Source organism: Aphis gossypii, chromosome 3 (assembly GCF_020184175.1).
Source record: "Aphis gossypii isolate Hap1 chromosome 3, ASM2018417v2, whole genome shotgun sequence".
Lineage (NCBI taxonomy): Eukaryota > Metazoa > Arthropoda > Insecta > Hemiptera > Aphididae > Aphis > Aphis gossypii.
This window is the reverse complement of record NC_065532.1, coordinates 54,470,614-54,480,561: the sequence shown is the minus strand read 5'-3', so window position 1 is coordinate 54,480,561 and position 9,948 is coordinate 54,470,614. Positions and strand designations below refer to the sequence as shown.

The following is a 9,948-nucleotide window of genomic DNA, read 5'->3' as shown; positions in this document are numbered from 1 at the left end:
TAACCGTCACTCCCACCAAACACGGCGGCGGCGGAGGTCATTTGATACGGTGTGTGTGTGTATGTATATGTGTTTTTTGTCCCCTTCACCACGCCACCATCGTTCGCGTTCCAACAGCACATCGTCGTCGCCGCCGCGGCCGCACTACCACCACCACGCCGCCACCGCACCACCACCGGATTTTGGGGCCCCCGACACAGCCGCGCGTTCGTGTCGGTTGCCGCCGCCGCCGTCGTTTGCCCACCAGTGTTCCCGTCGTATCGAACCGCTTATACCGCGGCGTAGCACAGATACACCGCATACACCTAACACACACGCGGGCGCGATAATAAACGTTCTTTTATAATAATAGTATATATATTATGATAATATTAATTTAACGATACGGAAATCGTATAATAATTTAATATTTTATTACAATATACATATTATTTGTTGTATTCTTATACGAGCGTATTTTTCGCTTCGTATTTTGAATTTCTCTCCGTTAGTCGATTCGTGTCCATTAGACGGGGCCACACGGCGTTTTTATTAGACGGTACTAATAGTATTTATTTTTCCAAACAAAATCTGCCTTCGTACTGCGATCACAACGACGAATACAATATTATGTGAACTTGGCGCAAGTCCGCAACAGAGGAGACCCCAAAAGTCGACAGAAGAACAAGACAGACCAGAAGGAACCGTCAATTACTGATTTCAAACGGCCGTCGTCGTTATACACATCATTAGCAGCTGCAGTCCTAATAGTTGAGCAAAAGTTTTGTTGACGTAACCGTTTCTAGACGATATACCCAACATGGACACTGCTACGTTTTTCGTTGAGGGCACTGCCAATCAGTTCGAGCACGTACTCTCACTGTACCCTCAAGCGTTGCGCCTCAAAGCCGAAACCAAAACGAAAAGGCCCGAAGACCTCATCAAGCTGGACAATTGGTGAGTGCCCCCTTCCCCCATCGTATAATTAATTGATGTGTTTAATTGTGTATTATATTATCTATATATAATATTTATAATGTGGTTTTTCACGCGCGTGCGTACAGTATATAATATTATTTTGATTTTTGACGTGTGGTCGACAGAGGTTTCGCAACGCGCGCATTCGACGCGCTCTGTATAACGTGCGGCGATGGTCGGTTAGGTTGGCAAGGCGGTCGGTCGGTCGCCCCGCCGCCGCCGCTGCTGCGTACCCAATCGAGGCCGTGATGACGTTAACGATTTCTTTGTGGAGAAAACGCGCACCGTTGCGCGTTATGTGCGTACATCGTACGACGCACAGAACGTATAAAACATTAATAATAATAATGTAATACAGATGTATAAATGCTCAACGATTCGATTATTACATGGTAGTAATAAGTAATAATGATCTATCATTCTCTCGTATTTATAAACATTGCTATACACCTCGTGTTAACGACAAACAATGTCATTCATCATCCCCATTCTCTACGGACGGTTGTCTCGTCAACGGTCCTGGTCGTGTTTTGTGATTGCGTGATGTGTAATATTCCTATAAAAAACTTCAAATATGATAATGACACTCTGTACAGGACGTTCGCTGTGTCAACAGCCGACAACGTGTTAGCTTCCACACACATGATAGGCGCATACTATTTATACATACCCTGGCCATATTCTTATTTTTGATTGAGTCGATAGTAATTGTTCATTTTTTGCTCGATCTACTCTGGGTGAATGTACGTACAAACAGTTGAAACATTGAACAGTAAAAATGAATATACTTATAACCTATTATTCAACTTAACCTAACACAGCGATACTAAATAATATAGACGACTGCAGCTAAATTTAACCTATGCAACACCCTGACGAGATAATTTATATATTTTATTTTAACTAGCATTTCTGAGTTTTTCTTTAATCCATATTATATAGATTCATTAAAATATATGGATTATACATTTCTATTTATTAAATACTGTTAGTAAATGAATAATATTAATTATAATATTATCAATGAATAGTGATAAGAAATAAACATTTGTGCTGATGTCTATAGTCAATTAATCAAATTCATTCATTGTTCTTGAGATAAGAATGATATAATTTCAATAACAACAGATGAATATAAAATGTAAATAATATTATATTTACTAATAGGTATATTTTAATAATGTTGTATGTATTTACCACTTTCTTATAATAAGTTTATCCATAAAATATTAAGGATCTTATGAAATTAGTAATTATTGATTGTGTAAAAGTTTGTAACAATAAGTATTATGTTATACTAGACCAGTATGTTAGTTACTGTTTTAGTTTGTCTTAAAAATGCTCTATTTTAACTTTAAATTATTCTATCATAGGTATCAGAATGAACTACCAGGAAAAATTAAGTCTAGGGGAAAAGATGCACATTTAAATCATGAAGAAATTTGCCAAATAATGAAATGGAAGCAAACAGTAAACTTGAATTTTTTTTTTTTTATGACAAGTATTGATTGAATTACTTAAAATAATTTTCTGTTGCAGAGAGGAAAAACATTCCCTCAATTGAATTACTTAATTAAAGTGAACACACCACGTGCTGTTATGGCTGAGACTAAGAAAGCTTTCAAAAAATTACCCAATTTAGGACTTGCACTTACAGCATTAAGCAATTTGAAAGGTGTTGGAACCACAATGGCCTCAGGTATACTTAAAATGCTTAATATAATAATATTTATACTAAAAATACTTTTTAATATTTAATTTTTTGAAGAGAACTTTAATTTGATTTTAATATTTAATATTATTATTATTATTTATTTTTTAGCTTTGTTAGCAGCTGCTGCCCCAGACAAAGCTCCTTTTATGGCCGATGAATGTCTAAAAGCAATTCCAGCTATTGAAGGAATTGATTATACTGCTAAAGAATATTTGAACTTTGTAGCTCATATTCAAAACACAGTGGAAAGACTTAATGGTGAATGTAAGTAGACATTTTTATCTGTTATAAATTTAAATAATTTATATTTCTTATAATATCTTCATTAAATGATGTCTTAATTTTGTTGTAGGTAGTGAAAATACATGGAATCCACATTCAGTAGAATTAGCATTGTGGACACATTATGTGGCAAATGAATTCAAACCTGAACTTTTAAATAGTGTTCCAGAAGCACCTAAGAAGCCAATTAGTGAACAAACTAATACTGATGCTCATACTAATGGCAATGTTAAAAAAATAGAGGTTTTTATTGTTTTAATTTTTCAATACTAGGTAATATTTGTTTACTTAATATATTTATATAATTGTATTACAGTTAGAACCAACATCTGATGAAAGTAATCCTGAACCATTACCACCATCCAATGGTCATCAACTAACAATTGAAGATGATTCTCGTGACAAGTCTGAAGATGATATCACCAATGACTCTATAACGACATCAGAATCAGCTCAAACTCCACTTGCTGAAGCTTTAACTGAGGACTCATCTAGTCTGCCTGCCCCTGATGAACCCCCTGTAAAAAAATTCAAAAATGAAGACCAGACAGTGGCTGCAGAAGCCAATGGCAACTAAATCGGTTAAATGGGTTTAATTATGCCAAATGGACCACCATAGGTTTATAATTTTAGTGACGAGTTAATATTGGAGAAAATATTGTTTGAAACAAAATAAATTGATAAAAAAACTCCATATTTATCAGACTTAATGATGTATTTATAACTTACAGTTATACAATTTTATTTACATATTAAATATTTCACCATTTTTAAATGGACAACAATTTAATTTATTTTAACTCATACATGAAAACTCGTAAATATATTTTTTTTATACTTAGATTTTATATAACAAAATAAATTAAGTCTGTAATGTTCTAATTTGTTTTATTCAACTTAGTAATTTCATGAGATTGAAATATTTGACTGTAAATACAATTAATTATAATTATATATGTTTAAGATTTACGGGATAGAGGGATGTCTGAATATTATGAAATAATAATAAAAGTGCACCTTAGGAAGTAATTTTTTCCAAGAATTGTCATAATTAATTGAAAATATTGATTTATATTGGGGGGTCAGGGGAAACTTGCATTCAAAAACAAACACATTTTAAATATATACATAAATTTATAATGAACGTATGTATATAAATATGTAGTATTAATGTATCGGATCTGCACCATTTCTATTGAAATAAATTAACAACAAAGTTAATTTATGTACTTAAATAAGAAAACTGCCTTTTAGCAATTTTTTATGTTTTATTTACTTCTATATATATATATATATATATATATATATATATATATATAATTTTTTTTTAATGGTACAAACAATTATTTACATTCCGTTTAATTGAAACTAAATTTTTTTTACTGTAGACTGGGGAAAATCACTAATGATAATAATTGTATCTGTATGATTTTTTTTTTTTAGTAACAATTTGTAACATTTTTACTTTTAATGTAAAATCTTATAGTTTTTGGTATTTTTTTGTTTTAAAAAACGGTACATTATTAATATATTAAATATTATTTATAACGCAGCATGATTATTTTGTGTGTATATATGCATATCAATGCATATATTCCAGTAAGTTTGTCTTAACATAAATAAACTATGTAATACATAAATATTTTGCCTTTATGATTGGTAATTTTAATATCACCTGCGATGCTTTTACCTACTTGAAATCTAATTGATTAGTTTATTATAACAGCTGATATTGAAAATATGTTTATTTTGATATAACACATAAATAATAATTATTACTGCATAATACATATTATGTAGTCATAATGTCATTCTTTGGTAAGTCAATTATTAACTCGTGTTCATAACGTTAATATATAACATGAATATATATTACCTATTAAGTATAATAATTAATATATTAAATGCATTGGTTTTGGTAAAAAAATTATTTAACTTACTGTATGGTTAATAGTAAAATAAATTACTATAATATAGCAATTTAAATGTATAATAATATACACTTAGTAAAGTAGCAATGTATGTAATAATTATTGATTGAATTCAAATATAACAAATCCATTATTGCAGTAATCATTCAACAGTCAACACACCTACTGTTCATTGGAACTGTTATCTACTAGCAAAATTATTTTATGATTTCTGTTATGCATTTTAATTTATTAACTATACTAAACAAATGTAATACGGGTAATTTTTTTAATTACCTGGATATGATTGATTTTCATCACTCATAATAATATAGTGGTTGCATTATTAATGTTACAATATGATGTATTTACTATTTAGTAATGTATTACCTAGTTAATTATTGCCTATTGGTGAATTTAAATAAATAAATATTTAAAACAATTATCAAATTGACAATAGTGTGTGTAAGGAAAAAAGAAAAATTATTAATGATTAATTCCTCCCTAAACAAAAATTTTGGGTGCGCGCCTGACAATCAGCCATCAGGCAACCATTCCATGGAAGTAGATTTAATCGCTCTGATTAATTCTTATAGCAAAGTTGAGTTCATTGTTTTGTGTTCACCTACACTTAATAGACTAATGTTATGAGAAAATAATATGTGTAAATGTGTAATATTAGAACACACCTAACTGATTATTGGAAATTGTGATTATAATAAATGAATGCAATGTGAATGTGATTTGCATAGTTAGACACCATATTTCCTCTATTCCCTTGTTAGCTTACACTAAGTCGGAAGAAAGATACCTAGTATAAACGTTTAATTCATACATTTATAAAATAGATATTATTAGTATTAATAATTAAAAAAAATTATCAACAAATAATTTAGACATTTGGAGTCATTTGGACATTATAATTGGTATCATTTGAGAGACGACAAGGTGCGAATTTGTCTGTTGGATTTTAAAAGTAGCCCAATGGCCCAATTTGTTACCTTCTTGGTGAAAAATATAACTTTAAGCTATTTATTTGTATAGTTTGAGAAAATGTACATTTTGGTACTATAAGAAATTATATTATCACAATAATAATTAATATCTATGCCTAGTTTAAAGTTTTGAAATTAAACTTAAAAACTAATTACCTACAAGAGTTAAGACATGAACTAGTGGTGGAATCCATCCTTAATTTTATTTTATTTTGCTTTTTTTTCTTATTATCAAGTCTAGTGTGTGTCTCGTATGAGTATATATATTATTGACTTATTAATTGTCTTATTCTATTATGCGAACGAACATATCCATATAACATGAACACATGGTCGTGTACAACAACAATGATGCCTATTATATTCATTACACATAACTATTTTGAATCCTCTACTGTTTGGCTCTAAGTCTCTGCAGATTATTAATAAATAAATAGTATATAGGTAAAATTGTAATTTTTAATATTTTTAAATTCTATCTGTATAATATAATATTTTAACTTACACAATAAAAAATCTAAAAGTATAACAATCATTTTTAAAATTTTTTTATTATTTAAAAGAAACCACTTATGACTGATAGTGTTTTATATTTTGAACTTTTTCAGTAGGTACCATTTTACTAGTCATATATGAAGTATTGTAACTTAATAATTTATTCGACTTCTCTATAGAAAAATATAAATTCTATAACAACGCCACTATATGACTACTGAGGAGGATATTAATTTTTATCATCTCGTGTATTTTTCGAAATACTACTTTTAATTTTTGTCTTTGAGAAATGAGAATACTAAATAAATAGACATCTCTTGAGAAATATTTTAGATGATAGTAGCAGATTGAGAAGGTTTGAACGAGTTGAATTTTTAATTGAATATTGAAATATTAATTGCAGCATCATATTATGGTTTTTTATATTTAGGTTAGAATGAAAACCTTTATTGTAGATCAATCATGGTCATTATGATCAATCATGTCTTTGATGAATGGTGGCTTTTATTTATTATTAATTTATGTAAAAAACTAAAAAAATCACGCTATGAAACCACAGAATAGATGTAAAAAAGAAAAATGAAACAGTATGATATTAATAATTATATAATGGCTACACTGGTGTTCGAATGAGATAATAGATTGTAGTATCAATAATCAACGTCTACATGAAAGCATTTAATTATGACAAGACGTAGCGAAAATGCATAATCCAAATCTATAATTCCAACTACTTAGTACTTATCCAATAGCCAATAATCAATACCTATTTCCAAGCTAAAATTATAAACATTTGTTGTTCAATAATCAATATTCGAAAACGATTAAAATATAATACAGTGATGATTATTAATTTTACTCCTTTAGTCTGTTGTTTCTTAATATTGTTCAAAAACGTTTAAAATGTAGATTGTTTAGGGTTTTTTTTTGAAAATTTAACATTTTATCACTGATTTAATTTCAAAATATTTTTGTACAATATTGTTGTAACTTGGTCTTCTTTTACGTGTACTGATTAATTTCAACTTGATAAATATGTTGTGTAAATGTTTTTTTTTATTGTTAATGTTCTGTGGCTTACTAACTGATCTGATAAAGTGTCAAACGTTAGAGGTAGTTACTGACAATGAGCTTTTAGATTTATGCCGTTCTGAAAACCAAGTAGTTGCCTTATTTAGTATGTATTTGATTACTATCTTTTTATTCAATTTTTGAGTTCTAATTATTTATTTTTTGGTTTATTTATATTGTAGCATTAAAAGACTGTGAAAAATGTAAAAAGTATGAAGAAACTCTTACTCAAATTAGAGAAGAACTTGTTGATTCATTAAATGCTTGGGTTGTAAAAGTGGAAGGTAGTAATTTAGTTCACATTTATAATCCTGCTAAAGAACCAGCATTGGTAATGTTTCGACATGGTGTACCATTACTGATACCGGAGTCAGGTAACAATAAAATATTTCAATTTAATGTCTTATGAAATTTTGCTATATTATTTTATTTTTCTAGAGGCTGTTAATGATGAGTTTTTGATAGACATGTTATTGAACAACAGAGATCCTATTGTGAAAGAACTTAATGATAATAGTTTTGAACATCTAACTCAGGCATCAACAGGAGCCACAACGGGGGATTGGTTTATTAAATTGTAAGTATAATTAATTATAGGGCCAGCTCTGGATAATACTTATATTTGGATGAAATTCAAATTTGGAGACCTTTAATTTTGCAACCCTCTTATCTATAGGGTACCATAGGCTTTAATCCTCCAACATGTCCAATTCTGTTTCAAATCACAGTATATTATAACATACTAATTAATATATCCTTATGTATTATAAATAACATTTATTTTATCTTGGGAGTTTAGAACTGACTGTAGGAAAAAATTAAATTTGCTATTTTTTTGTTTAGGTAATTCTAATTTATGTGAAATACACTTTTTATATTTGGCTATTAATCTGGGATAAAATGTAATTCATTTTTTTTTTTTTTTTTGTCATAATTATAACAATAAATAAAAATATAAATAAACAGTGTTTAATAAATTATTCATCATGTTTAAAATTATTTCTATAGAATTTGTTCTCTAACATATTTATTTGATGTACCTATTTGAAAATAAATAGAAAAATATTTTTCAAAATAGCCGTTTATTGTCTTAGTTTTAAATTTTATATCTTTTGTACAAAATATTTTATAAGGCATAATAATATTAAATAATAAACATACTACGTCGTATAACATGAAAAAAATGTGTCATAGGTTTGTGTTACCTATACCCTGTGTTGATCCTGATTAGTTAGTAAACTAAATTAAGTCTTAAAAAAATTTTTTTTATATATTTTATGGCCAAGGGATGAATCAATTTTCAATTTTAAAGTTATCCAATTTATTGATTCAACCAATTTCTGTTTCTGAATTGTATATATTTTTTTAGTTATTCATCAGATAGTATAGAATGTCAAAGATTACAAGCTCGCTGGGAAACAGTTGGTGCTAAACTGAAAAATCGTGTAAATGTTGCTCGTATCAACAGGTACATTGGAGGATCAATAACTGCTCGTCGATTTTCTATTAGCCAATCACCTACATTTATTTTGTATGTTAAAAGCTTTCATTTGCTTAATAATAAACACTTTTTCATAGAATAGGGTGATTAAAATTTTATTTTATAATTAGATTGCGCCGTGGTGTCATGTATACTTATACATCAAGTGATTATACTATTGAATCATTCCTTAAATTTGTTGAAGAAGATTATAAATTCACAGTTAAAGGACAAGTGCCTCAACCAAAATCAACTTTGTAAGTGTATTATACATATTTATTATAATTTATCAGTTGCTACGTATAAACACTTTAAATGCATAAAATACAATACTTATTTTCAGTGATGATTTTGTACACATGTGCTTTGATGTGCTCAGGGAAAATCCATTGGCGTGGAAGTTAGGCTTGACCGTTTTAAGTGTGATATTGCTGTGTCTTGCTGCTTTGAAGAAAACATCCAAGTCAAGTGAATACAAGTCAAAAAAAAAGTCTACTAAAACTTCCAGTAAAAAAAGCAAGTAAATGTTTATAATATAATAAAATATATAGGTACATTTTAAGTTTAACTTAAATATTTTCAATAAATCTTTTATAAAATAAGTGCATGTATAATTAATATTTTGATTTCTGTTATTTGAATGTTTTATATTTAAAATATAAAATTATAAATTGTATTTTTTTATTATTTAATTATGTAAAGCCTTTGTGATCTTGCTATAATATCATTGAACTCAGACCCGGCTCAAGAGGTATGTCACATAGGCCCACGCCTAGGGCAGTATTTAATATCTTTATATTATAGATAAAAAAAATGTTTGATGTAGTATGTAAGGGGCGACAAAACTCAAGTTTACCTAGGTGTGTTTAAACACTTGAGCCGGTCCTGATTGAACTACATAATATTCTGTTATCCTATTTTTTGTTTGTTATATGAAGGGTCCTAATTAATGTATATTTCAGACATATTTCTGGAGGAATTAGAAATATGGTATACATTTTTCTAGGGGTGGGGGGTATTACTCCTTCTGGCCATCATACTCAG

At 28.9% G+C, this 9,948-nt stretch overlaps 2 protein-coding genes across 2 annotated transcripts; both read left to right on the top strand.

The window, feature by feature from the left end:
* The first annotated feature begins 234 nt into the window (after positions 1-234).
* On the top strand, positions 235-4,595 carry LOC114126532 (uncharacterized). The gene is made up of 6 exons (XM_027990504.2): positions 235-936; positions 2,331-2,427; positions 2,497-2,656; positions 2,780-2,935; positions 3,024-3,196; positions 3,270-4,595. Exons 1-6 carry the CDS (start codon positions 800-802, stop codon positions 3,528-3,530), a joined length of 984 nt encoding a protein of 327 aa, XP_027846305.1. The 5' UTR covers positions 235-799; the 3' UTR covers positions 3,531-4,595.
* Positions 4,596-7,045: 2,450 nt separating this feature from the next.
* Positions 7,046-9,580, top strand: LOC114126553 (uncharacterized). Its single transcript, XM_027990528.2, has 6 exons — positions 7,046-7,530; positions 7,607-7,798; positions 7,863-8,001; positions 8,794-8,955; positions 9,036-9,161; positions 9,248-9,580. The coding sequence occupies exons 1-6, from the start codon at positions 7,389-7,391 to the stop codon at positions 9,426-9,428; spliced, it is 942 nt and encodes a 313-aa protein (XP_027846329.1). The 5' UTR covers positions 7,046-7,388; the 3' UTR covers positions 9,429-9,580.
* The last annotated feature ends 368 nt before the right edge of the window (positions 9,581-9,948 follow it).

Coding starts and splice junctions, on each gene's coding strand:
- LOC114126553 (XM_027990528.2), top strand. CDS start 7,389: ATGTTGTGTAAATGTTTTTTTTTATTGTTAATGTTCTGTGGCTTACTA. Junction 8,002..8,793: donor GGGGATTGGTTTATTAAATT/GTAAGTATAATT, acceptor ATATTTTTTTAG/TTATTCATCAGATAGTATAG. Junction 9,162..9,247: donor CCTCAACCAAAATCAACTTT/GTAAGTGTATTA, acceptor ACTTATTTTCAG/TGATGATTTTGTACACATGT.
- LOC114126532 (XM_027990504.2), top strand. CDS start 800: ATGGACACTGCTACGTTTTTCGTTGAGGGCACTGCCAATCAGTTCGAG. Junction 2,936..3,023: donor GGAAAGACTTAATGGTGAAT/GTAAGTAGACAT, acceptor ATTTTGTTGTAG/GTAGTGAAAATACATGGAAT. Junction 3,197..3,269: donor GCAATGTTAAAAAAATAGAG/GTTTTTATTGTT, acceptor ATTGTATTACAG/TTAGAACCAACATCTGATGA.